This window comes from Oratosquilla oratoria, chromosome 1 (genome assembly GCF_046742065.1).
Source record: "Oratosquilla oratoria isolate Oo_2021 chromosome 1, ASM4674206v1, whole genome shotgun sequence".
NCBI lineage: Eukaryota > Metazoa > Arthropoda > Malacostraca > Stomatopoda > Squillidae > Oratosquilla > Oratosquilla oratoria.
In genome coordinates this window covers 71,537,804-71,565,303 of record NC_134777.1, presented here as the reverse complement: position 1 = coordinate 71,565,303, position 27,500 = coordinate 71,537,804, and the positions used below count along the sequence as shown (strand labels likewise).

Sequence of the window (27,500 nt, the reverse complement as noted above, 5' to 3'; positions counted from 1 at the left end):
ACTATCTCTCTCTCTCTGTGTGTGTGTGTGTGTGTGTGTGTGTGTGTGTGTGTGTGTGTGTGTGTGTGTGTGTGCGTGTGCGCGCGCGCGCGTGTGACCAAATATGTAAGCCTCTCCACGTCCCTAATAACCAAAACCCCACCTTACTTCCCTATGTATACGCCATAACTCGGAACACAAACATTACGTATCGTCCCTAACGGACATTCCCCACGCCCACTTCCCGGACCACCCACCCCTTTATCCACCCACACCCGCGACCTCACCTACGCCTTCAGACACGACAGTCGACGTCGAGGACCCTCCGGGCGAGGGGAAAGAAGGAGAAAACGCGCATAGTTAATCAATGCCTTAAAGCTACCCTGACCATCTACCCGCTCTCTCCGTCGCCGCCTTCGTCAGCATTCGAAAGGACGCTGACACGAAGAAATTCCTCCCTTCGAGAGGTGGCAGGCATGGAGAAGGGAGGCCAGGCAGAAAATATGAGACAGAGATGCTTGGAAGAACAACAAAGCATTTGTTGTCATAGTCGCCATATTCGTACAAAAGGCTGGGAGAGGTCTTTGTTCAGCAGTGGATTTCAACTGCCTGATGACTTTGACTCTAGTGAGTACCACAACTATAACCATCACAACAACAATTACTACAATAGGGAGGTGTGTGTGTGTGTGTGTGTGTGTGTGTGTGTGTGTGTGTGTGTGTGTGTGTGTGTGTGTGTGTGTGTGTGTGTGTGTGTGTGACTACTCTTCTTCTACCCACAATGCATCGCAACCTTCGAATTCAAGACACTTCACGAACCTCGAGATCATAAAGTCACTTCGAAGTACAAGCTTTCGGGATCTGATAGCAAATATCAATGCAAGATATTTATCTTATTATAGTAACATTAATCGCAATACTGATCATCGAATACATATGCAGCATTGCAAAGAGACAACGACTCAAGCGTCCTCTGTAAGAAGACAGAGACAAACTCCAAAGTTCTTGGCCAAACGTCGCTAAATGGTTCTACCTGAATGAGGGTGCTGGATGACCTTGGGCCTCGCAGAGGAGAGCGAAGTGCGACGTCCCTGCGGCTACTTCTGCATTGGTTGTGTCCTTAGACCGTAACTTCGGGGCGGAGCTACCCGCTGGATCTTTGAGTTCGAGAAGGAACAGAAACTGTGGTCTCCTGGGATTTTTTTTTTTTTATCTCAAGGTCTCATTAAGTCTGTACCTGTGTGTGTGTGTGCGTGCGTGCGTGTGTGTGTGTGTGTGTGTGTGTGTGTGTGTGTGTGTGTGTGTGTGTGTGTGTGTGTGTGTGTGTGTGTGTGTGTGTGTGTGTGTGTGTGTTTTCATGAACAATGTCCATTGTCACAGTTCGCACATGTACACGCCCCACAATCTACGGTTCGGTCGCGCCGTGTTTCACTGCACAAACTCTCCACCACAACCCCACCCACCCACCCTCAGAGGTTCTCTGTCTGCCAACCCATCTATCAATTCGGTCTAGACATCCGTCTACTGGCCTTCCTTTCTACTGTCTACCGGTATGGTGCCCCGTGTTCTTCGGTCACATGATAACAGTGAAAGTCCTAAAACCCAAACTGCCCTTTGGCCCGTGCCCGCCAACTCCGCCTTCCCGCCGCCGCCAGCGCGCATCCGCTGCACGCTTGGCACTTCAGTAATTCGCTTTCCATATGGAAGAGTATTTACTTTCGGTGAGCTGAAGAAAAGGACAGCTGGGGTGGTCGAGGACGTTGAGGGTGAAGAGAAGGAGGAAGAGGAGAAAAGAAAGAAGGAAAAGAGGAAGGGGAGGAAGAGAAAGACCAGGAAGATATCATGAAGAGAGAGGAGGTTAAGGATAAAAAAAAGAGCAGGTGAATAACGAGGGGAAGGAGATGGCGGAAGAATAGCAAAATTGAAGGGTGAGAAGGAGGAGTACGAGGAGGTGGAGAGGAGAAATAGGAAAGAAAGGACAATAAGAAGAGAAGAAGGAAGAGAAGGAGGATGAGGAGTAGGTCGTAGAGACACTCCCTAGTTGTTGTCGTTATTAACTGTAGTTAGCCCGCGCTTCTATCCTTCAACATTCTCTAGCTGCTTGTCCGAGCCGCCGTCGTGCCGCTACCTACTGCAGAAGTATGAGAGGATGATTCTCTTACGGGAGCCCTTGCGTTACCTGAAGATGGGAGGAGGGCTAGACTGCGCGGGGCAGTTGAGACCCACGGAGGAACCTGATGGGGAGATGACAGCGCTGACTGAACCTCGGACCACGTGGAGTTGAGGAGGAGAGCTGCCCACAGGGTCTGGAGGGGAAAGGTTGATTTTTTTTTTTTTTTTTATGAGGTCCTTGGAATACTTTGGAATGGAGTCTTTGGGAATCTGGATTTTTCTTTTTCTGTTCTAGTTGGAGGCTAAACGAAAAGACTTCCACTGTCGCTGCCTCGGATTTTTGTAACATTATGTCGTGCGGTTGTACAGTGAAGCCTCAAAACGTCTTCGTATATTAAAACGATGACATATCACACACACACACACACATAGAGTGAGAGAGAGAGAGAACTGACATGCCACGTAAACAGAATTACACTGCTCCTCCTCGATTGGAGGAACCTACATCGATCCTGTGATGTAAACCGAACTTATGTCGATCCTTTAACCTATGTCGAACCTCCGTCGATTTTGTAGCTTCCACTTCGACACATCACGATTGTTCCCCAAACCCAAAAAACAAAAACCCGAGAAAACAAGTTACCGGAAGGCCGGAGCCGGACTAGCCTGCGCCGGACAGCTGAGCGTGGCCGAAGTGTCCTCAGGTGCAGTGACGGCGATCACTGTCCCTCGAGCGATCTGTAGCTGTGGTGGCGAACTTCCCATAGGTTCTGAAGGAGGTGACATCGAAGTGGTAAAGTGTTCTGTGTGTGTGTGTGTGTGTGTGTGTGTGTGTGTGTGTGTGTGTGTGTGTGTGTGTGTGTGTGTGTGTGTGTGTGTGTGTGTGTGTGTGTACAAGAGCTACCCAGGAGGAGGGAGATAATTCCCCCATTGTTTGAGAACCCTCTACCCTCGTGTTTTGCCTCACAGGGGCGTGGTACTACCTGTAGACGGGGACAGGGTGGGCCTGCGCGCTGCAGAAGAGGGCGAAGGTTCTCCCCTCCGGCGTCGACTCCGTCACCGTTCTCTCCCTCGTCGGGAGCTGCGGCGCCGAGCTGCCTACCGGGTCTGTAGCAACACCGGTTAACCGGTATACGCGATACTTTAGATCTCCGTGACGTGATATGTGAGTGACATATGTGACGTGTAAATCTGTGACGTGTTAGTCTGTAGTATACTACGTGGTTAGGTATATATAGTGTACTGAAGGTCATTTGGTGTACGCTCTGTTTTCTATGGCACCCTACACCTTACAGATATCCAAACTCTACACCTTCACAAGGCTACACCTCAAAGAAGAATTCCCTCAAGTTCTTAGCGTGAACTCCTAAAACCACCTGCATATTTCGAGGATGAACTTTACGAGCGAGGAACTACCTGTAGGAGGGCACGGGGAAGGCCTGGGCACTGCAGAAGAGCGTAAGAGGTTTCCCCTCGGGCTGCACCTCCGTCACCGTGCGCTCCTTCGCCGGCAGTTGAGGAGCAGAGCTGCCCACCGGGACTGCACCGGCACCAGAACATCATTATTTGACGTAACAATATATATACATATACATATATAGATGTGTATATATACATGTGTGTGTGTGTGTGTGTGTGTGTGTGTGTGTGTGTGTGTGTGTGTGTGTGTGTGTGCGCGCGCGCGCACTTAGTTGTATTTACCTAGTTGTGTTCTGCGGGAAGGGGAGCTACGCTCGTAGTGTCCCGCCTTTGTATCTCTCAGTGTCTAATTTGCCCTTAAACTCATGAATGTTTTTGCGCACACTATTTTTTTGTCCAGTTTGTTCCAAGTGTCCACCACTCTACGTGGAAAACTGTTATTCTTCAGATCTCTTCTGTAGCTATTGTGATGGCCCACCATCCTCCATGTATTTAAATGTCTGTATATGTTTCTGTATTCATTGTATAATTATGTATGTCCCGTAAATTGCCTGTGTACGTGTGGTTTTCCTACTCTCCTCCCCTCCGATCCCCTCCCTACTGCTCGTCTGAAAGTCCAGACTAGTTCTGTCCAGTTCCTCCTTTTCCTTCCTCCCGTCCTCGCCAGCCCTATATATACGGCGTTCAACCAGTCCCAGAGAGACTCTTCCGTTGGTTATCAAGACGTAACTTACCCTCCCACATCGCTTTCGCTCTTTCCACCCCCTTGTGTTACACGTACCTTAAGTTATTCTCATGACTTGGTTTTCTGTTCAGGTTAAGGAAATATTTGTTTTATAAAACGTTACGAATTGTCTATTGGTTAATTTTTGTTGTAAAGATATAGTATAATTGTTTTGTTGACTTTTTTCATTAATTAAAATAGTTATTTATGTTACCTTCCGTTTGGATTTGCCTTAACTACATCAAGGCCACAAAGTACGAACCCCTCCTAGACAGAAAGTCCTTATATCCTTGCGGAAGGCATAATACTATGTTTTTTTTTTATTTCCTTTCCATGTCCTCTAGTGTTTCTCTTGTCCCAGTTTAACAAGTCCTCTCTATCGAGTATTTCTGTGCCCTTCATAATTCTGTAGATGGTCAGTAGGTCACCTCTCTCTCTTCTTTGCTCCAGAGTCGGTAACTCCAGTTTAGCCAATCTCTCCTATATGACAACTTTGCAAGTGCAGGTGCCATTTTTGTGGCTGCTCTCTGGATTCTTTCTATTTTCTTTATATTCTTTTTGGTACTGGGTGACCACAATGTTGCCGCATGTCATCTAGGCCTTATCAGTGTGACCAATATTTTTTTAATCGTTTCTTCGTCCAAATATGTATATATCACTTTTATTGATCTTAGCAAGTTGTAGGATTCTCCGACAATTTTGTTTATCTGTTTATCATAGGATAAGTCGTTTGAGATAATTACACCCAAACCTTTTTCGGATCTCTCCTTCTTTACCTCCTTGGTTACAATTTTATATTGTCCAGATATTCTATTTTTACTTTTTCCAAACTCCATTATGCTACACTTGTTAATATTGAAGTCCACTTCCCATTTCTGATTCCAGTTCCATACCTTATGCAGGTCTTCCTGCAGTGATTCGCAATCCTTTTCAGTTTTTACTTTCCTTAACAGTTTGGCATTGTCTGCAAAGAAGCTCATGTAACATTTCACATCATCATCCATGTCACTCATATAAATAGCAAACATTATTGGGGCCAATACAGATCCTTGCGGTACTCCACTGATCACATCTTTCCAAACTGAATATTTTTCTCTGAGCACTACTCTCATCTTTCTACCAATCAGGAAGTCCTCCATCCATTTTAGTAGGTTCCCTTGTATCCTTCCTGTATGTTCCATTTTTTTTTTTTTTTTAATAATTTTTCTGTGGTACTTTGTCAAAAGCTTTTTGTAAGTCCAGGAAGGCACAATCAGTCCATCCATTCCTTTCTTGCACTATGTCTATTAATCTTGAGTAGAAACATATTAAGTTTGTGGTACATGATCTTCCTTGTCTGAACCCAAGTTGTCTTGGGTTTATTATATTATTGTCTTGCAGGTATTTTGCCCAACTATTCTTGATGATTTTCTTACAAATTCTGGCTATAGTGCTTGTTAGAGAGACTGACCTGTAGTTAGTTGGTTTTTCCTTGTTTCCTCCTTTATATATTGGTACAATGTTATCATTTTTCCAGTCTTTTGGTATTTTTCCTTCTTTAAGTGAGCATCTTATTATGTTATGTATTTTGTCCGTTAGTTCTTCTTTGTATTCTTTTAGAAATCCAATTTGCAATTCCATCCAGGCCATGTGATTTCCTGACGTCAAGGTTTGATAGATGTTCCATTTTTTCTTTTTGTGTTTTTATTATCTCGCTCATGGGGGGAGATCGCCTTTCATTTCCTTCGTCCCAATATTGTGCATTCTCTCTAGTAAAAACACATTTGAAGTGATTCTTCATGACTTCGGCCATTTCTATTTCTTCTGTGTATTCTATATTCCCTTGGCGTAGTTTCACCATTTCCTGTTTGTTTTTAAGTTTACCATTCACGTATAGATAGAATAGTTTTGCTTCCTTTTTGCATTTATCTATAATATCCTTTTTCATTGTTCCTTTTTTCCTCTCTTCTCACTTTAACATACTCATTTCTATAGTTTATACATACTTGCCATTTTCCAGGTTTTTTATCTTTTCTCCATCTTTTCCAAGTTCTGTCCTTTCTATCTTTTGCCTCAATGCATCTTTTGTTGAACCAGTATTTAATGTATATTCTCTCTAGCTTCTGTCTTGTTACGTGCCTACTCACCCCTTCATTGTAATTATCCATGAAGATATCCCATTTCTCTTCTACTTTTGTCTCTTCCGTGCAAAATTTTTCCCAGTTTGCATTCTGGAAGAATTTCCTTAGTTTTCCAAAGTCCGTTTTGTTGTACATCAATCTTCCTTTCCTATGCTTTTCATTTCTCTCCATGTATATTTCTTCCTTTAGTTCAGTCTCGCTGAGTATATAGTCACTCTTTCCAATTGGTGTCTTGTATTCGATTTTATCCACAATTTCAGGTTCTGTTGTAAATACCAAATCTAGTTTCGACGGCTCCTCATTATTTCTGTATCTGGTGTTTTCACTGACCCACTGAGTCATTAGATATTCCATGGTCATGTTCAGTAGTACATTACCCCACAAGTCTTCTCCTCTCACTGTCATGTTCTCCCAACAAATTTCTTTGCAATTGAAGTCCCCCATAATTACCAGATTACCCCCGCCCATTAGTATCTCATTTAATGATTGCCTTGTATCTTCTAGCATTTTCGTATGCTCGTTCTCTTTCCAAGCATTCGTTTTTGGGGGCACATAAGTCACCACAAACTTTCTACTTTTCATGTTCTTGTCTTCGACTTCCATCATGATCAGTTCTACATTACCTTTACCCTACATAATTTCTGTCATATTCAAGTTTTTCTTGGCCAAGAACATGATTCCTCCTCCCTGTTTCTTGTCTCTGTTTTTAATCCATGTCCAACATCGATGGATGGTATTTCACTCCTTAGTTTAGTCTCCACAATTCCCATTATGTCTGATTTTTCTTCTAGCAGGTAATCATTAAGTTCATTCAGTCCTAAAATTAATCCGTCGATGTTGGTATAGGCCACTTTCATTTTTTTTTTTTATGTCTTTGGTTCGCCCATTCTGATGTGTGTGTGTGTATTCACTTGGTCTTTTTGGACCAGGTGTTCCCCTCGTGATCGACAGCTATTTCCCTCCTGGAAGAGAGCTCAGAGCTCGTAGGTCCGATCTATGGGTAATGCTATGACCTTTCACACACACATACCCCCAACTCCCCGCCCACGAGAGTCAGAGTAACGACCCGAAGCGCAGCTGTACCGAAATTAATTTCGGCCCTGGGCAGGATTCGAACCAAGCACTACGCGCACCACCATGCTAGTAGTTCATCGTTCTACCAACTGCGCCACTGTGTGTGTGTGTGTGTGTGTGTGTGTGTGTGTGTGTGTGTGTGTGTGCGTGTGTGTGTGCGCGCACGCATAGAAAAGTGAAAGTTCTCTGCTCTACTCTGGCGAGATCGAATCCCAACGCCATTGTTTCCCCTTCAAGTTGGCGAAGCTCTTTACATACTTAATTTTGGCTAACGGGAGAAAATGGAGTCTTCATCGAAATCCCCTTTGGCTGAAACATCAAATTATTGTTTTTTTTTTTTATTATTATTATCATTAATATCTTTATTTATCTATTTTTAGAGGGAGAGAGGCCCTCTGGATTATTATTATATATATATATATATATATTTTTTTTTTTTTTGGGGGGGGGGAAGGGAGGTCGTCTTTTAGTCTATTGTATGTAGGTAAAAAAAAACTAGTAACGCCAATGTAAAGAAGCATTTCAAAATACATGACACTGAGCTTTGGACGAATTCTCTTACATGAATTCTTCCCCGAACTCCACAAGAGATCTTCCCCGAACTACGAACTTGTGTACATTCATTTATTTATTTATCTATTTATTTTTGCCTTTTTTAACATTTACTATGTTTTATTTACTTATTTATTTGTTTGTTTGTTTGACATGGGACAGAACCTGCCTCCGAACCCAGGAAGATCCCAGCCTCCTGAAGAAGAGCACTATTACCTGTAGGAGGGGACGGGGAAAGCCTGGGAGTCGCACAGGAGGGCGAAGGACGACCTGAGGTGTTTGACCTCAGCATTGACGGTATCCTTGGCGGGCACGCGCGGGGAGGAACTGCCCATGGGATCTGATGGCGGCGCAGACGGAGCAATAAGACCAATAAGAAGGTTCATTAGTGTTCTGTCAGGCGAACGAATCTCATTTCTCTTGTTCTCTCTGGAACAAGCATTCCGTTTTCTGTGAGCCATGGGTGCCAGCGCCCTTCAACCGTATCCTCGAACTCGGATATTCTCGGTAGGTGACCCTCGAGGTCCTATACCTGCCCCTCGACTATTGACTCGAACTCTAATCACCCACAGCAAAACACTTTTGAAGTCACCTAAGCCACATCATCGAACTCGACACTTCCACTTCGTGACCTCCGAAGTCCTCCACTACAAGTCCTCCTCAGACACATCCTCCAACCCCTTCGATGTGGCGTCCAAGCAACCAACCCATAAAGGAACCCGCACCCCTGAAGAAGGGCGTACAGAGACAACCCGCACACCCGAAAACGAGGAACCCTGCGTACCTGAAGGAGGGCACGGGGTGCCCTTGGGCGGCACACACAATAGCGAAGCTAGACCCTGAGGGCTTCGTCTCCGTGTGGATCCTGTCACTCGAGGGCAGCTTCGGCGAAGAACTCCCGACGGAGTCTGAGGTGGAGAACATGAGTTCGAGGGTGAGGACGTGAGGTTCCGTGAGAGGGAAAGGTCTCACAAGCAGGGTAAAGTCGTCACGTGACGTCATATATACAGTGACGTCATCAGTGTGATAACGTCATAGGAATTCGAATAACATTACTGTGACGTGTCAACGAATAAATTGTGATAAAATAATATATAAATAATGAATAAATGAAAATAGACAAATAAATGAATAAAGAATAATTATACAAACATAATAGAAAAAAAATATATATAATTGATAAAAAAAAAGTCACGTGTTGAGGTGACCTCATTCCCCAGTATGTTACTCGTGTGTGACATCCACACGTTGACAAAAGTCAAGAAACGTGAAACGGAGTGTTTGTGTTGGAAGGTGCCTCGATTTCAAGTTCTGACTGAAGCCAAACGATTTTATTCGACTTAGGTCTCCCCCCTCGGCGCCTGCAACCTCCACTCCCTCCATCTCCTCCACCCACACTCCCCCTCCCACTCCTCCCCAATCTAGAAGCCGCTCTAACGCCAACTTAACTTCACGCAAACTTTGCAAACTTTAAGTGCTTCGAAGGCTACTAACAGGGAATACATCAAGATCACCGAGTCAACTCGTGTGTGTGTGTGTGTGTGTGTGTGTGTGTGTGTGTGTGTGTGTGTGTGTGTGTGTGTGTGTGTGTGTGTGTGTGTGTGTTCTAAGAACATCTGCCGATCGCCAAAGGTGTGACCTGCAGTTGTAACCATCTTAGAATTGGTGGTGAAATCGTAAGGCATTCGATTTTAAACCACCTGGTGGCAGTACGCTACCAATCGAAGGACAGCTGTTTGCAGAGAGACCGCTGTCAGAGTAGGAGAAAACGTCTGTCAACTCAACGCATCACCGCATCAAGATTTCAATCAGCTACGCGCACCTCCCAGGTGATCGAACCACAAGACTCCATTCAGCTACCCCCACCTTCCAGATGACCAAACTTCAATCAAACCACAAGATTCCCATCAGCTCCGTACACCTCCCAGCGAGCAACATCTTTAATCAAGCACCCACCTTCCTACACGCATCCACTCCCGCCAACCACCCGAGACAGTCATCCAGCAGAGCAATTCTTGCCCTTTCAGCAAAACGACCCACTCGGTAAGTAAGGCCACTGATCCCTCTACTTCTCCAGTAGAAACCATGTAGCAAAACACATTTGTTTTGTTACGTTAATAACACTAATAATAATAATAATAATAATAATAATAAATAATAATAATAATAATAATAATAATAATAACAATATCATAATAATAATGCCAATAATAATAATGACGATGATGATAATAATAATACAACAATAATAATAATGATTATAAATAATAATAACAATAACGATAATAATAAAACAATAAAATTTCGTATTCCGTTGCTAATGATTAAATAATGTAATTTCATAGAAAAAGTAACATCAATGACCTGACCTGACATAAGAATGAAAGTGACTGCAAGAGACCATAAGGCCTACACTAGGCAGTTCCATGTCCATTACCACCTGTCATCTCCATCCATACACTTGTCTAACTTTTTCTTACAACAACCGATAGTTTCAGCGCTCACTACATGGTTACTAAATCTATTCCATTCGTTGACCACTCAATTGGTAAACCATTTCTTTTTCTTTCTTAAATCTAAATTTGTCCAATTAAAATCCATTACAGCGAGTTCTGCCCTGTTGTCTTAATATGGTGACCTTATTTGCGTCTTGTTAAAACCTCTGATTAACTTGAACATCTCTATTAGATCCCCCCGCACTCTGCATCTTTCCAGAGAGTTTAAGTTAAGGTCCCTAAGCCTGTCCTCGTAAGGTAAATTTCTGAGCCCATGTATCATTTTGGCCATTCTTCTATGTACCGCATAGTCATGGATGGGTCTAACTAACGCCAGGTAGTTTCATAATTACCTCTGCACTTTTATTTGTAACCGTCCTAGCAATGAAACTTAATGCTCTGTTAGCTCTATTCCTGGCGCTAATGCACTGTTTCCTGGATTTAAGGTCAGGACTCACTAGAACTCCAAAGTCTCGCTCGCACTCAGTTTTCTCTGAAAAAAGTGTTATCTAAGCTATACCTCTTTTCTGGGTTGTGTAAATCTACGTTTAACACGCTGCACTTTGAGATACTGATATCTGTTTGCCATTTCATCGACCACGTGTAAATTTGTTAAGATCCTCCAGCAGAATCTTGGCGTCCTATTTTAGTGTCGTCCGCAAACTTACTATTAATCCCATTGTGCAAGTCGTTTATATACATAATGAACAATGAGGAACCCAAAACCGAGACCTGGGGAACTCCACTATAAACTCTCCCCATTTGGATTTTACACCATTTATGGTGACCCGCTGTTTTCTGTTATTGGTCCAAGCTCTAATCCATTGAAACACTTTTCTTCCTATGTTATGGACTCTGACTTTAGTAGTATCTGGTGGGGCACTTTGTTGAACGCTTTGCTAAAATCACTGTTATTTGACTCCTAGGGGACATTAGTGTAAAAAGATAGAAGATTAGTTACACATGACTTACCCTTGGAGAACCCATGCTGTGAGTCACGAATAAAATTCTCTCTCGATGTGATCTCTGATTCTATTACCTAATATTGATTACAGCATTTTACCTATAACTGATGTCAAACTGGTTGGCTTGTAGTTGCATATAAACAATTTATCTCCTTTTTTTGAAAACAGGAACAACTTTTGCCTGCCCCCAAGCAATAGGCACAAAACCAGTATCTTCCTCAACTAACTTCTTCCTCCTCCTCCTCCTTTCCTCCATAACAATCATCACCACCACCTCCCCCTTTTCCTATCTACTCCTCTTCCTCCATTTCGTTCCTCCACCAGCACCCCTTCCTACTCTACCTTCCTTCTACTACAATCACAACAAGTACCTCTTTCCCCGTCACCACAGCCAAAAACTACTTCTCCACTTTACTACTATTACCATCCACCAACTCTTCTTTTTCCTCCTCCTCCTTTTACCCAACCACCAGTGTCACCATCCCTCCTCTTCCTCCATCAATATTTCCGCCACTTCCTCCTTCCTCACCATCAATACCTCCACCTCTCCTCCTCCTTCCCCTCCTCTTCTCTGACGCCACTAGAGACTCGCAGCAACCGAATGGAAACGTCCCTTTAGACATTATCGAAGATTCACCTCCCCTCCTCCTCCCTCCCACTCCCTTCGCTCCCATGAAGAACTCCTCGCCTACCCCTCTCCCTCTCTCCCTCCCTCCTTCCAACCAATCACCAACATTGACGAATCTAGGTCACCCTTGGAGGGGGGGGGGAAGGCACGTGGAGAACTCGATCTCCTCCTCCACCTCCTCCTCAAAGACTTCGTTCTTCTCGAGAGGACTTCCCTGAAGAAGTGTTTCCCGAAGTCACTGTTCTTCCCGAAGAAGTGCCTCAGCCTTAGTATTACGATTTCGTCTCCCTCTCGGTCTCTGGTCTTTAGGCGCCTCCGGAGACGACGTAAACAAGAATCCAAAAGAAAATAGTTTGCTTATTTACTCATTTCTATTTCTATCTGTTTATATATCTATTTTTCCTGTCACCATAATCGACATGATATGGGAATCCTCCCAATGTCAGGGCCTTAATCTTCTCTTTCTCCCTTTCCCTTTCTCTTTCTCTCTCTCTCACACACACGCACACATTTAATTCACACCAGAGGAGCAAACTCCTTTACGAGGATCAACCTCTCTTCGGAGGAACTTCTTCCCTTCTGAGAACCACTCTGTACCTGAAGGAGGGTAGCGGGTGACCCTGGGCATCGCACCCAAGGGCGAAGCTGGTGCCCATGGGCCTGAGGGCCTCTTTGTTGACTTTGTCGTTGGAGGGCAGCTTGGGCGCCGAGCTCCCGAAGGGGTCTAGGAGGAGTGAGAGGGTTGGTCAAGCCAGGTCATACCAGGAGCCACAAAGAGTATGTATCTGTCGAGGTCGCTTCAGGTAGAGCATGTAGTCGTGTTTGTATCCAAAGTAAAGGTTTATATCTGTGTATTTGTCTGGGGCTTTGTATAGCAGCCTTAAGTCGTATTAGTTTTATATCTGTGTTTGTCAGAGGGTATGCCAAGCAGACCTTAGACTAAATAAAAATAAAGATGAATAAGTAAACAAATAAATAAGTAAATAAATAAGCAAGCGAATGAATAAATAAATAAATAAATCTTCCCTCATTTCCAGGAATGAAACTCACTGAGCGACAGGAAGTGACGTCATGTCGCTCGAAGTCGACAGCCGAGCTCTCTTCCACAACTCACCGAAAAAGAAATCTTCCAAACCCGCGAATTCATTCATAAGTTTGTTACCTATAGCCATCGCTCAAGAATGTCCCTCCCACCCTCCTCCTCTTCCTCCTCCCCTTCCGAGGGAGAGCTCGCCCCAACTCCACTTCCGCCCGCTAGAGTCGATGGTCCTGTCAAACGACCTAGTTCGGGAGAAGTTTGTTGGACAAAGGGTTTCAAGGTCATTTGGCCTCAAGCGACAACACCCCCCCACCCTCGCGCCTACAAAAGTGATCGAAGAATAGACTTCAAGGCGTCAGTGTGTACTCTTTTGAATTTTCTTAATGTTCATCTTCCCTCTCACATAAATGCAAGTGTAGACGTATATATACACACGTACGCAGATATAAAGAAACTCACACGTTTACAATAACACACACACGACAGGACACCACGAATAGTGCTCCTTTTCTGTATACTACAATTAGATAAAGACACACACACACAAATGCACATTTTATTTTTTCAAAGCTTTTTTTTCCGGCAATGAGGCGGGAGGTTTCTCTCCGACCTCAACGACTGTAATAACAGTCAATATCTAGGGACGATGATGGAAGTCGGAACCATTCTTTCGCTGAAGCATGAGGTGGAGAAGAGTAGCCCAGTCCACACCAGATCACCACACTGGGTCCCAGGGAGATCCAAAGACGGACTTTGGCTTTGTAAATGAGAAACGCCGATATCCGGGCTGGAACTCTTAGAACTCCTGAGTTAGAAGCCCATTTGGTCTACCGAAAAAGCCGTACGTACCCACAAAAACAAAAATGTGACATGGAAGTCTTAAAAGAATAGCAGGTACCTAAAGACCTTAAAAATAACAATAAAAAATAAAACAGATAAATAAGCAAACACGCACACAAAAAAGAAATACATTAACTGATTGAAAGGATAGGGAGAACATCATGTCACACGAAAGCACCCAACCCACAACCCACATCACCTGAAGGCGGGTACAGGGTAGGCCTGCGCAGGGCACGAGATGGCGAAGGAGATCCCGGAGGGCTTGGCGAAGGTCGTGGCCGTGTACTCGTTCGGGAACTTGGGAGCCGAGTGACCTACGGGTTCTGAAGGGCGAGCCAAAGTGAAACTAAAGGTGAGGAACATGTCACGACCTCTTCAGGAGTATCTGAATCTCTGTAGCAAATGTGAGTTCTTCCGCGGCCTTGGAAGTCACGTGATGCCCCCCTCCACCTCCTTCCCACCACCGCTTCATGTTTCCGAAGGGCTTGACGTCCCTCTTCCCTCCGTCGAAATATCAGTCTCCAAATCTACCGCGCAATTTCTTTTTCAACTATTCATCCGCCTATCCCTCCCCTATTAACAGCTTCCGTGTGATGTACTGATTTTGATATGGTATACACAAGACCATAACAGAAATAAGGCCTGGGTAGAATTATGGTATTTGCCACAAATCCTAAACAATATAAAAAATCATTGTAAGGTATTGAAACAAAATAACCAAAAGCTTTCCGGTAAAAATTAAATTCTTCTTGTAGCACTCACACGGGCCTGTCAGATCGTGTGGCACGCAGAAATCATTACCACCCGAAGTACGAGTAGGCCTATCTCTCTCACTCCCTCTCGAGTTCTCACCTGAAGGAGGGCACTGGGAAGCCCTGCGCGGGGCAGAAGAGCGACAAGCCTTTGCCTTCTGGCTTCCACAACGTGTCGCCTTTGTCCAACCGTGGGGCCGAGTGTCCCACAGGGGCTGCGTGACGTCAAGAGGTAGTCAGGGTCAGTGGAAAGAAGATTTATTGGATGGTATGTCAAGAAAGTAGTCTTCCAAGTGAGAACCTGGTGATTGCCTCGGTATAGATCAATGATTCCTAACCCAGGAACCTGGGGGTCCCCAGAAGCCTTCAGCACCTTCAGAGAGAATCCCCAGACCGAAAACTAGTACCAGTTACCGGATGCTAAACGATATCATTCAGCGTCAATGTGGTCTCCAGAAGGGCCGCAAACATCCCCGCATAAGTGGGGCATCTACAGAACATGCAAACAGCCTGACCTTCTGAGCGCAATAATGCGTATACGGTCATGCCCATCTGCAAATACAAACACGGTCATCTGTTCCCACTCCCTTACACAGCTGGAGTCATGTGCCTAGCGGCCTCAATCAGCTAGCTGTCCGTGCCGGCTCGCTTTCTCACCTCTCGGCGATACAATAACATCGAACTTAGATCGTGAAAACATCAGACTAAGATAAACTTACTCGGGTAAAACAAACATGAATTTGAAAAAGAATACACAACATTGAGAACGTGTTTACCCGTGTTTACGAACATTTCACACATCATCATCATAATGCTTTTGAGTCCACTGCTGAACAAAGGCTCTCCTAATCTCGCACATGTACACAGACTAAAACACAACAGTTTATAGACTAAAGGTCCCGCCTTCACACCCATCACCATCATTCTACGCACACATACAAGTTACATAATCGTACAGATATAAACACAAAACACCGAAACATACTTCCCTCACGTGCAGCACTCCTGTACAAGCTATTGGAGCGTCCAGAATCCGAAGACAAACTTACAGAATTGTACTCTGTCTCCGATACTTAATTTACCAGCGCCTCTACCCTCATAGAACCTATAACAAGAGTAAAAAGGATCTCCTCTCGACTCCCGCCCAGTGGGTAAAGCCACGGAGGAACCCCGGGGCCGACCCACTGGGTAACAAAGTATCACGCGAGAGCACCCGTCTAGCTATGAACCTGGGGGACACTCCGGTAAGCAGAAACAACCGGTGAGGAACCGGTCAGGTCAGGTGTTTATGTCCCGGAAGCCTTTCTGAACCTATGAAAACAGGTCCTCCTCCTCCTCCTCCTTCTCCTCCTCCTCCTCGAAGCTCACCTGAAGAAGGGCAACGGGAATCCTTGCGCGGGGCAAAAGAGCGACAGGCTCTTGGCCGACGGCTTCGAGAAGGTGTCGCCCTTGTCCTCCGTCGGGAACTTTGGGGCTGAGTGTCCGATGGGGTCTGCGTAAGGGCGAGGAGATCGAGGAGGAGTCAGTTAAGAGAATGTGTACTTCGAGCGGGTCAGGAGAGCAACATGGTACGGAGATCCTTCGATGGAGATAAGAACCCTCTGTGGGGTGCCTACTGTGCGCACAAGAGAGAACCACCTCCCCACCCCTTTTTTTTTAACCTGTCATATTTCAGTTTTCTTCCAAGCCTCACATATCTCCGCTAGTCCCCTATCAGCCTAACACCTCCTAATGCATACTTACTCAACCTCTCATCCCCAAAGCTCCTAGCAATAAAAAATAATAATAAATAAATAAATAAATAAATAAAAAAGAGAGAGAGGCGAGGAGACTGGGATTCCCTTATCTGTATTTTTTTTCCGGGTAGAGTCAATGCATTCTTTCATTCGGCCACCCCCCCCCCTACAAGAGGGAAAGGCCACTAATATAGAAATACATATCCCATTCATACACTGGAGTGCTTCTAAGCTGAATAAAATCGTCTGGCATTAGCCAAACGGAAGTCCTTATATGTACCAAATTTGATGCAATGATTGTGAACGGATTATAAACGGATTATACTGTACAGTATGCAGCAAGCAAGCACACACACACACACACACACACACACACACACACACACACACACACACACACACATACGTGTATGAAATGTAAACACAAAAGTTTACACATATATTCACATAAATATGTATACATACACACTAATGTGCGCGCGCGCGCGTGTGTGTGTGTGTGTGTGTGTGTGTGTGTGTGTGTGTGTGTGTGTGTGTGTGTGTGTGTGTGTGTGTGTGCGTGTTTGTGTGCGTGTGTGTCTGTGCGCGCGCGCGACACATGATGACATCATTGTAATCACTTCATCCACTCTCGTCAATTCCGGCTAAGTCATCAGTGAGTTCGGAAACCCTTTTGGAGAGCGCCTCCCGAGCCGGGCACCGGAGGAAGAAGACTGTTCTTACCGGAAAGAGGGGACGGGGAAGCCCTGCGCAGAGCAAAAGAGGGAAATGGCGGACCCCGACGGCTTCAGGAAGGTCAACGTCTTGGACTCCAACGAGAACTTGGGCATCGAGTGCCCCACGGGATCTGCAGGACAAGCGGCCAGGTTATCCACGAAGAAAAGGAGGAGGAGGAGGAGGAAGAGGAGAAAGAGAAAAGGAAAGGAAAGAGAAGATGTAGTGGAGGAAAGGAAGGAGAAGAAAATGGAGGAAGAGAAAAGAAAAGAGATGAAGAGGTGGAGGAGTGGGAGAAGAAAATGGAGGAAGAGGAGAAGGAGGACAAGAAAGAGGAAATAAAAATGGAAAAGAGTAAGAAGAAGAGGAACAGAAGAAATGAGAGAGAGAGAAAGGACTCAAAGTCGGAAAAAAGTGGTACGATGTGTAAGGCTCGTTTCACATGTATCGACTTTTTGCCGTGCGCCGTACACGACACGACTTCGTATTCTCAAGAAACCATGGGTGTCTCTGGACGCTTTCTCATGTCAAAACCACGACCACGTGTGAAAGGGTCGGTGGACACCCATGGTTATTTGAGAGCACAACGTCGTGTCGTGGACGGGCCACGGCGAAAAGTCGATAAGTGTGACCCGAGCCTAACTCTCCTGAGTTCGTGATTTCGTTAACTTCGGAAAGAAGATGAGGGGAGTTCTCGTAATCAACAGCTGGCAATGGGTGACCCAAGACTAAAATCTGAGACCCAAAAATTGGCAGGATGCCCTAAGGTCAAGGGTCAAAGTCAATACTGACTGAGGGGTATAACCTAAGATTCTGTCTAGGAGCTCTATGCTGCGAGTGTTCTAGAACCTACAAAGGAAATTCTGCTGTCATACTGGTTCGCACTGGTTACACAAACCAAAGTATAGGTACACCATATATATATATATATATATATATATATATATATATATATATATATATATATATATATATATACATATATATATATATATATACAGGGTATATATATATATATATATATATATATATATATATATATATATATATATGTAGTAATGACTACGATTATCGGCAGGTTCAGGAAAGATCGAAGATCACCAGGCCAACCGGACAACCGGAAGAAGAGGATTCCGGGAATGCCCCGCGCCGCGCCTTACCGGACGGATGGGACCGGGAAGCCCTGCGCAGAGCAAAAAAGGGAAATGGCGGACTCCGACGGCTTCAGGAAGGTCGACGTCTTGTCCTCCGTCGGGAATTTGGGCATCGAGTGTCCGACGGGATCTGGAGGGCAAGCGGGCAGGTTATCTCACCCTTCAGCAGGAGGACGAGGAGGAAGAGTTTGAGGAGGAGGAAGAGGCATTGTGTGTGTTCCGTGAGTGGCACTTAGAGACGTGTACCCCCTTCCTCGAATGTTTCTCACTTCGGAGAATAAAAAAATCGAACTCGGATGTGGGTCTTCTTGGGAGGAACTCCTCTCCGGTGGGGGCCCAGGAACCACCACGTAAACATATTCCAAAAGAACAAGAACGAAAACAAGAACTTGAGTGTTATGTCGCAACCGGCGATTACGATATCAACACGTAAACCTGTTTCCAAAGAACAAGAAGAGCAGGAGTAAGAGCATGAGCTGACGTGTTATGTCATAACCATTGGTTAAATCATCCTTTCATACATACATTCGTACATCCCGAGGGAGATGGTTCGAACCCATGGCAACGCGTGACGTCAGTAAGGATGTAATCCACAGAAAATGGGATAGCATTATATATATATATATATATATATATACAACTATTCACCTACATGGAACAATAGTTCTGAAGACACTACAAAAGGGCACTCCTCACCTGACGGAGGGCACTGGGTGGCCCTGTGCCTGACACATGAGGGGCACGCTGGACCCCGAAGGCGATGACTTCGATAGGATCGTGTCGATACGGTCTTCAAAGGCGAATTTGGGAGCCGAAAACCCCATAGGATCTGAGACAAGACGCCCAATGTATTTAGTCGCATTCATTTGTTGTCAGTGACATACAAACTGTGTGTGTGTGTGTGTGTGTGTGTGTGTGTGTGTGTGTGTGTGTGTGTGTGTGTGTGTGTGTGTGTGAGATTCAAAACTGTCTAGGATCACGTGTTGAACTTGTGATCGACAGCTACTGACCCGGATGAGAGCTTCAGAGCTTGTGTCATGTTCCATGACGTACCATGTATCATGTTCATGATGTGTCATATTCCCTGATGTGCCATAACGGATGTAACGCAAAGAGACACGAATGTGGCACCATAAGCCACATCCTAGCAAGAGCCATAATTGCTCGCCGTCCTTAATGTAAATGACTACTGATGTTAAATTCAACCAATTAGTAGGTTAAGTTAGAAAATGCGATATGAACATGAATTTGGCTGTACCTTATGTAAGTACCCTAATTGCAGGAGACCCATGGACCAGTGGCGGAATAGTACACAAATGGGACATTCTGCCAGGGAGGTCAGGGGGCCACCCAAACAATAACGTAGCAGAAAACTAGCGTCGCCATAAATTAACAATTTCCTCTCTATAAACTTAGCCAGCCAGTGTTCGTTAGTTTGTAAACCTTCTTCACACAAAAATAAACACGTGGATGGATTGTGTGAAGCCAGGTAGATAGGAATAAGGTAGACTTGTGAACGCAACACGTTGACACTTGCCGTGCGGTTCTGTATGAAAAGCAGGAGACGCGGGCCGTGGCTTTCTCTGACTCCTTCGCTTGTACCCTGTTATATCCTCCAACTTATTGTAAGTTATATCATATATTTATATCATGTAAATCAAATAGCTAGTTTTGCACCTCACCCTTTCTTTTGTCCTTGTAAAGCGAGAAAATCCCTTTTAACAGGCAAATAATCATACAAGCTACTGGATTGAAGGAACTGTTCAAATCACGGCCGAAATTTGATACATCAACTCAAATACAGAGGCTAATCCGTGACATCTTGTGTATGGCCTGATCTATGTGTAATGCTGTGACCTTACACACAAACACACACAACTCCTTGCCCGCCAGAGTGCCGGGTCAGTGCAACAATGCCGAAATGTTCAGCCCTGGGCGAGGCTTGAATTCGGGTCACTGAATTAGTGGTCGAGCGCGGTACCAATACACCATCGGGCAATAAGTGTGTGTGTGTGTGATTCACCATGGTCTTGGATCACGTGTTGGACTCGTGATTGACAGTTATTTCCCTCCCGGAAGAGAGAGATCAGAGCTTATATATGACCGATCTATGGGTAATGCTAAGGCCTTACACGCACACACACACCCAACTCCCTGTCCACGTGAATTGGAGTAACAACTCGCAGCGCAATGATACTGAAATTATTTTAACCCTGGACGGGATTCGAACCCGGACCGCCGCGCCGTAGTGGTGGCCGCGAACTCTAACCACTGCGCCAGCCTGACGTGTGTGTGTGTGTGTGTGTGTGTGTGTGTGTGTGTGTGTGTGTGTGTGTGTGTGTGTGTGTGTGTGTGTGTGTGTGTGTGTGTGTGTGTGTGTGTGTGTGCGCGCGTGTGGAGGACACGCACGAACGAACGCACATCAAGTTTTGTTCGGGTGGGATTTGACGACATCGATCTTAACCGGAGGACGAACTGACCCTTGACTTGGAGCGAGCGAAGAGGTCGTCAAAAACTTCCCTCTACGACAGTTTTGGCTTCGCTACGACCCTCCAGGACCACCGCTACAAGTCGTAAACAACCTTACCCAAACATTTCCCGAACGGCGGAGGGAGGCGCTTAACGGTTCCTGAATCCCTCCTCTCCTAATTTTTCCCCCAATATTTTGGGGGTCACCTTGTACTGGGTAGCCCCAGATTGCTCTTGACCCCTAGAAATAATTAGCTGGTGTCCCAAGATGCATCCCAACCCTAGAACTCATTGTTCCTATGCCTGCAGTATTCAGCTGGTGATGGGTGACACCAGCTACGTACGCCAGCTGGATTAATTTATCATATATATATATATATATATATATATATATATATATATACATATACATATATATATATATATATATATATATATATATATATATATATATATATAATTCGACAGTAACTGCAGGAAGCTCTCACCTGACAGAGGGCACGGGGAAGCCCTGGGCCTGGCACATCAAGGGCACGCCATTCCCTTCAGGAGTCAGCTTAGAGAGGGTGGTTGTCACCCGCTCCTCAGAAGGGAATTTGGGAGCAGAGAATCCCACGGGATCTAAGACGAGAGATCCCGTTCTTACTATCAACGTCCTTCGTGTGTGTGTGTGTGTTTGTGTGTGTGTGTGTGTGTGTGTGTGTGTGTGTGTGTGTGTGTGTGTGTGTGTGTGTGTGTGTGTGTGTGTGTGTGTGTGTGTGTGTGTGTGTGTGTGTGTGTGTGTGTGTGTGTGTGTACGCAAGTTTCAAGTCTAGGTTTAGTTCCACTTCTTCGTGATCTCCCACCTCCTCCTCCTCCATCCGTACTTCACATGCTCCCCCCTCCCAGACACCCTTACCCTACCTCCCCCCCCCACGACACCCTCACCCCCCACACATCCTTACACCCCCAACCCCCAGTCCCTGCAGGGGCAGAATGACGTTACCTTGTGACGGGGGCTGGATTTCCCTGAGCCCTGCAGAAGAGCGAGATGTGGGTGCCCGCTTGTCGGTCCGTGCTAATGCGGTCTTTGCTCTGCATCTGCGGCGGCGCGGATCCCACGGGATCTGCGCATGCGTGGGGGCGGAGTTTTCGGGTTGGTCACTTGGCTTGTTTACTTTAACCACGTGAGTGGCTGTGACTTATGTATATGAAATGGTTAAGGATGGCGGATACAGAAGACATCGATCTCGGACTGACTTTAATACTGACTGGTTTCGACCGAAGCTTCTTCAACGAAAACCGGTCAGGAATAAACTCGGATCCAACACCTGTGTCTCCTTTAATCAACTTCCTCCATTTGTCACAATGTCTTAACATTATATACGTAAATATCGCCTCCTACTTAAATGTGTTTTATGCCCTATAACTAATGTATGTACAACTTTAAGCACCTGTTGCCTAAGACACCTTGTAACCAGTTGTGACTCGTGTATTACATCTGTGCCTAAATGCGGATATGGGCCCGTGTCGTTATGCCTATACGTAAGGCCCTCTTCACATTAACGGTTTGAACAGCGCGGAAACCGCGGCGGTACCGCACAATCAAGGACTAACTATGCGGTTGTGCGTGAACATCTTCACTTACTTGCACTTTAATTGACCCAACGCGGTTCAAACCGCTAGTGTGAACAGGTGTGTGGGTATTTGGGGCCGTAAGCAGTGTAACCACACGTATATGGGAGATCTATCCCAAGCTGTCGGCCGCCTCGTGATTTTATTCAGCTGGAGAGAGGACCTGACCCTACCAAGTCCATCCCTCGGAGGAATAAAATCGCCTGACGGCAGCTGGGGTCTTAAACCAACAACGGAAAGGGTTAACCTAAACTGGTTCGTGATTTGTAATTTGTTCTTTCTCCTTCCCGCTCTTTTACGGAGCATCGGTAAGCGGACCCTTTGTTCCTTCGACGCGTTTACCTGAAGGAGGGAGGCGGCGAGGCCTGCGCCTGGCAGAAGAGCGAGAACGACGTGCCCTCCGCCTTGAGCTTGCCTCTGGTGAAGTCCTCCGAGGCGAGGCGGGGCGAGGAGGAGCCGACGGAGTCTGTAGGGGCGGGGCGAAGCAGATAACGAGGAGGACCACGTGTGTGTGTGTGTGTGTGTGTGTGTGTGTGTGTGTGTGTGTGTGTGTGTGTGTGTGTGTGTGTGTGTGAGAGAGAGAGAGAGAGAGAGAGAGAGAGAGAGAGAGAGAGAGAGAGAGAGAGAGAGAGAGAGAGAGTCATTCTTTGTTTGCCATCCCACTAAACAACCTAGACGACAATACACAACCCCACTCCCTCTTCAGGTACCTGTACTGAGGAACCGGGTGCCCTTGCGCGGGACAGAACAGCGCCAGGTCTCCGCCTTCAGGAGCCGTGCTGCGGGTGAAGTCGTCCACGGGCGTCAGGGGCGCCGACGACCCGACAGGGTCTACGTTGAAGTCGCAGAGGAGGAAAACGAAGATTAGCCCAACTTCGTCATGACCTGGGATTCGCTGGGGGCGTATACTTTGTTCTGGCTGCCGCCAGGTGATTTTATTCAGTTGAGCCGATCCTAAACCTGCCAAGGCCCCTTGTAACCCCCTCACCATCCCTCAAATCTCTCGACCCAAAGTCTTATTGAGGATTTATGCAATAATCCAGATAAACGATATATTAACAAATAAATTGATAAACAAAAATATATAATAATAAAGTGGAGCTTATGAACTCAACATACCGAACCTAGGATCTAATAAAAAATCTTAGATCAATCTGCCATAAAAAAACTACACTCACACACACACACACACTATATATATATATATATATATATATATATATATATATATTCAATTCACTTGAAAATAACTTCACGATACCGTCCACCATAACAACTTATCACACACACGCTGCCAAACGTACGATGTCACTTAACTGGTCATGTTTGTGGAGTTCGCACGGATTAGGATGATCATACGCATATATGCAATCTACTATAACAAAGTAGTAGCTTCTGCCTGTCTGTCTCTTTGTTCACGAACTCCTAGGGTTTTGGAGATAGAACCCCATAACCATATTCTGATACCCTATCACTCCAGGTACTTGGATAACTATATTTCATTTCCAAAAAAAAATTATTTTGGCTAGGGTTAAGGGTAAAAGGGGTATGGTGGGGTAACACGCCACTACTGTAGTGTCACTTGAACACGATTGCCATTCTGTGACAAAATTACTATGATTAAACAAACTATTATGTGTTCATAAATATTATTCATATTTGTGAAATTAATGTTGCCAAAAACTATGATAGACTTTGTAAGGAGAAAGTATGTAAATGTAAAATGACTGTATAATTTTACCAAATGTTTAAATATTGGTTATGTTTATTTTACTTTCTCGCGGGCGGTAGTATACTGAAGTTCAAAGATAATAAAAGGTTAGTTCAATTCATCTCTTACGGCCGAATATAATTTATTTCCAAAGGGCGTCTCCCTCCTCAAATTTATTTTTTCTTACTTTCTTAACATTTTGTTTGTGCTACCTTTTCCATTGAGTTATATTGATACGTGTATCTTTTCACCATAAATTCTATCAAAATTAAAATGATCATTTGCCCGCAGGAACGCGCAGGTAATTTGGCAAGTATAAAACAATACACACCAATGACCCTTTCTCACTCATAAGAGGGGTGGCCAATTCACTCATTTCATACACAACTGAAACCCATTTAACACCCCTCCCATCTCAGTACTTCGTGGATGAAGGGACATCCCTACCTCCCGTCACACGGTTCGGGTCAAAGGCAATGCAGTGAGCTACAGCACATTCATTAGTAAGCGAAGACATGTCATCCCGACCTCCATCAGGAGGGACGAGCCCCGAGAGCTACCTGTACTCGGGGACCGGGTGCGCCTGCGCAGGGCAGAAGAGGACCAAAGGGCGGTCTTCCGGGGCTGACGTCCGGGTGAGGTCGTCGAAGGGCGTGGTGGGCGCCGAGGATCCGGCGGGGTCTTCGTCGGGAGGTAAAGAAGGGGACAAATGCTCAGTTCCTTCAGCAGGAGGGTTGTGTACGTTATGTTCACTTCGTCAGGAGATAAATGTGGAGGACATGTGGTGAACCTCTTCGGCAGGAGGGGTGTCAGTTTGTGTGTTTTACATCCCCTTCCTTCGTCAGGAGGAAAACTCCGGGAGGAGGGATTTTCCATTCATGGATTGTGTATACTGTATTCTAGCTGACATTTCGTAGTCTTTGTTCTGGCAAAGAGCGGCAGGCGATTTTATTTACCTGAAGGAGGGTGGGTCTCGGACGACTAAGACCTCTTTCCAATCGGGACCGCCCTTCTCAGATGCTCAAAATACCTTCTCGCCATTAGCCAGAATAAATAATATAAAATATGCCACTATGGTGCACGGAGAGAACCCACACTGTGATGCAATAAGGGAATGCCATCATCATTCATCGAGGGTACTGTATACACCTAGGGGCGCACATGCCGTCGCCAGCACACACACACACACACACACACACCCCGCCACGGTGTCTCCCAGCAAGCAAGCTCCCCTGCAGCCTGCAGCCACCCTCCCTCCCTTCCCATTCCAGACAACTCTCGACAGATTCGATCAACTTGCCCCATACACGAGTTTTGCGAACTCTGTGTCGAAAGAAGACAACCCACGCTATCTTCCCCCCCCGAAGGGCACTCGCCTCCTCCCCCACCCCCACGCCTCCCGGAAGTGCCTGGCCGGCCATTTACCTGAAGGCGGGCGTCGGGTGCCCCTGGGACTGGCAAAGAAGTGCCATGGTCGTCTCCTGCTGGTGGTTCACCCGAATGAGGTCCTCGCTGGGGACCCGAGGGGGAGAGAACCCGACGGGATCTGACGAAGGAAGAACCGAGGAGGGTGGGTGGTCGGTTGATTTGTTTACTAAATGAGTATGGGTGTGTGACCAAATATGGATGACATATTGAACACTTTTTTGTGTCTTTCTGAACGTAGAAACATAAGAAGGAGGAGGAGGAGGAGACAGAAGGAGAGAGAGAAGGAATAAAGAGAAACAAGAGTAGTAGTAGTATTAGTAGTAGTAGTAGTAGTAGTAGTAGTAGTAGTAGAAGTAGTAGTAGTAGTAGTAGTAGTAGTAGTAGTAGCAGTAGTAACATTGTAATTTATCACTATTGTGTTGAATCACGTGTTGTATTTATGACCGACACCTATTACCTTCCCAGATGAGAGCCCAGAGCTCACATTATGGCCTGGTTTAAAGGTAATGATGTGTGTGTGTGTGTGTGTGTGTGTGTGTGTGTGTGTGTGTGTGTGTGTGTGTGTGTGTGTGCACGCGCGCGTGTATATAGTATGTGCGCGCACATGCCTACTACTTGAATATTAACGTGCCCATTATAACTAGCCCATCTTCCCTATTCTTAATCACCAACACCATCACACGCTACCCTTGGCCCCCCATATCACCTTCTATACCTTTCCTCATCCTCCTACAGATGAAGAATTTAACACAACTCCCTATCTTGTGGAGGAAACAGGGAAGCCCTGCGCAGAGCAGAGAAGGGCGAAGAAGGCACCCTGTGGCTTGAAGGTCCCAACCAGGTGCTCGCTGTTGATGCGTGTCATTGTGTGGCCTACGAGGTCTGTAGGAGGGCGAGGAACACGAACAATCTACTGACGGAGGAGGAACATGTTTGAGTTCGGGGGCGTGAGATATGCGAGTAGAGAAACCTCTTGAGATCGGAGACTCAAAGTCGACTTTTTTCGTAAAAATATATCGATTCTATCTACGTATTCAGCGACGATCATTTTCGTGTTTGTTTCTTCAGGCTGCCGCCAGGCGTTTCTATTCCCCCGAAGAAAATAGAGAGAAAAAAACGCCAATTTAAGGCTCATGAACCAATTACCTCCTCCCGTTTTCTATCACAAACCCACAGAAAATGGGAAGCCGGAGTCAAGTGACCATGAAGTTAGCCCACTGCTCAAGCGTGGATGTGGGTTGCCTACATACCCGAAGCGGGGCGGGGGCGAGGCCTGGGCGAGGCAGAAGAGGGCGAGCCCCGCCCCGGCCCTCCTGACGGTGCGGGCCACGTCCCCGGTGGCAAAGGCCGGAGGTGAGGAACCGGCGGGATCTGCCGGAGCCAGGAACGACGCCGGTTACCATAGGAGCCGGCAGCGATGTTGTTATTGTTGTTGTTGTGGTGGTGATGGTGGTAGAGATTGTGGTCACAGATGTGGAGGTGGTGGTGGTGATTGTGGTGGTGGTGATGGTTGTGGGGGTGATTGGTGGTGATTGTGGTGGTGGTACTAGAGTCGGGGAGCGACGACGACGACACTAGTGGTGGTAATGACGGTGGTAATAGCGGTGGTAGTGGTCAATTCACATCAGCAATAAACTCGAAGGCAGTCCGTATCACAGGCCCTTATACAACTCATCCTTCCCCCCAGGCCCTAAGCCCTCATCCAACCCAAGCCCCTAAGAAGCCACCGCACTCCGTGACTTCTCATGACAAATGACCTGATCGCGCAAGTTCTCGAGTCACCTTCTCTCCCTCCCTTCCTCTCTCTTTTATCTATTTTTTGGCTCCATCACTCTCTCATTCACCACAGTGCATAGGCATCTTTATCACTGTATTGCCATTATCCCTAATATCATCATTATTAGTATTACCATTATTTTAATTTTCATCATTATTTTCATATTATTAATATTCTTTTTATTTATCATTACCATTA

General features: G+C 45.8%; 1 protein-coding gene across 50 annotated transcripts in view; it reads right to left on the bottom strand.

Moving 5' to 3' along the window:
* The window catches only part of Dscam1 (Down syndrome cell adhesion molecule 1), a 635,227-nt gene that overhangs the window by 225,268 nt on the left and 382,459 nt on the right, over positions 1 to 27,500 (bottom strand). For 25 of the 50 annotated variants that reach the window (XM_076206304.1, XM_076206649.1, XM_076206832.1 and 22 more), the window contains exon 7: positions 21,261 to 21,393. The exons of 15 other annotated variants lie outside the window; for them this stretch is intronic. In XM_076206304.1, the coding sequence (XP_076062419.1) occupies positions 21,261 to 21,393 (133 nt within the window). Of the gene's footprint in view, positions 1 to 14,146; positions 14,271 to 21,260; positions 21,394 to 24,657; positions 24,779 to 27,500 lie in introns of all 50 variants that reach the window. 10 more of the 50 variants (XM_076207477.1, XM_076208806.1, XM_076207279.1 and 7 more) reach the window with 2 other exon arrangements.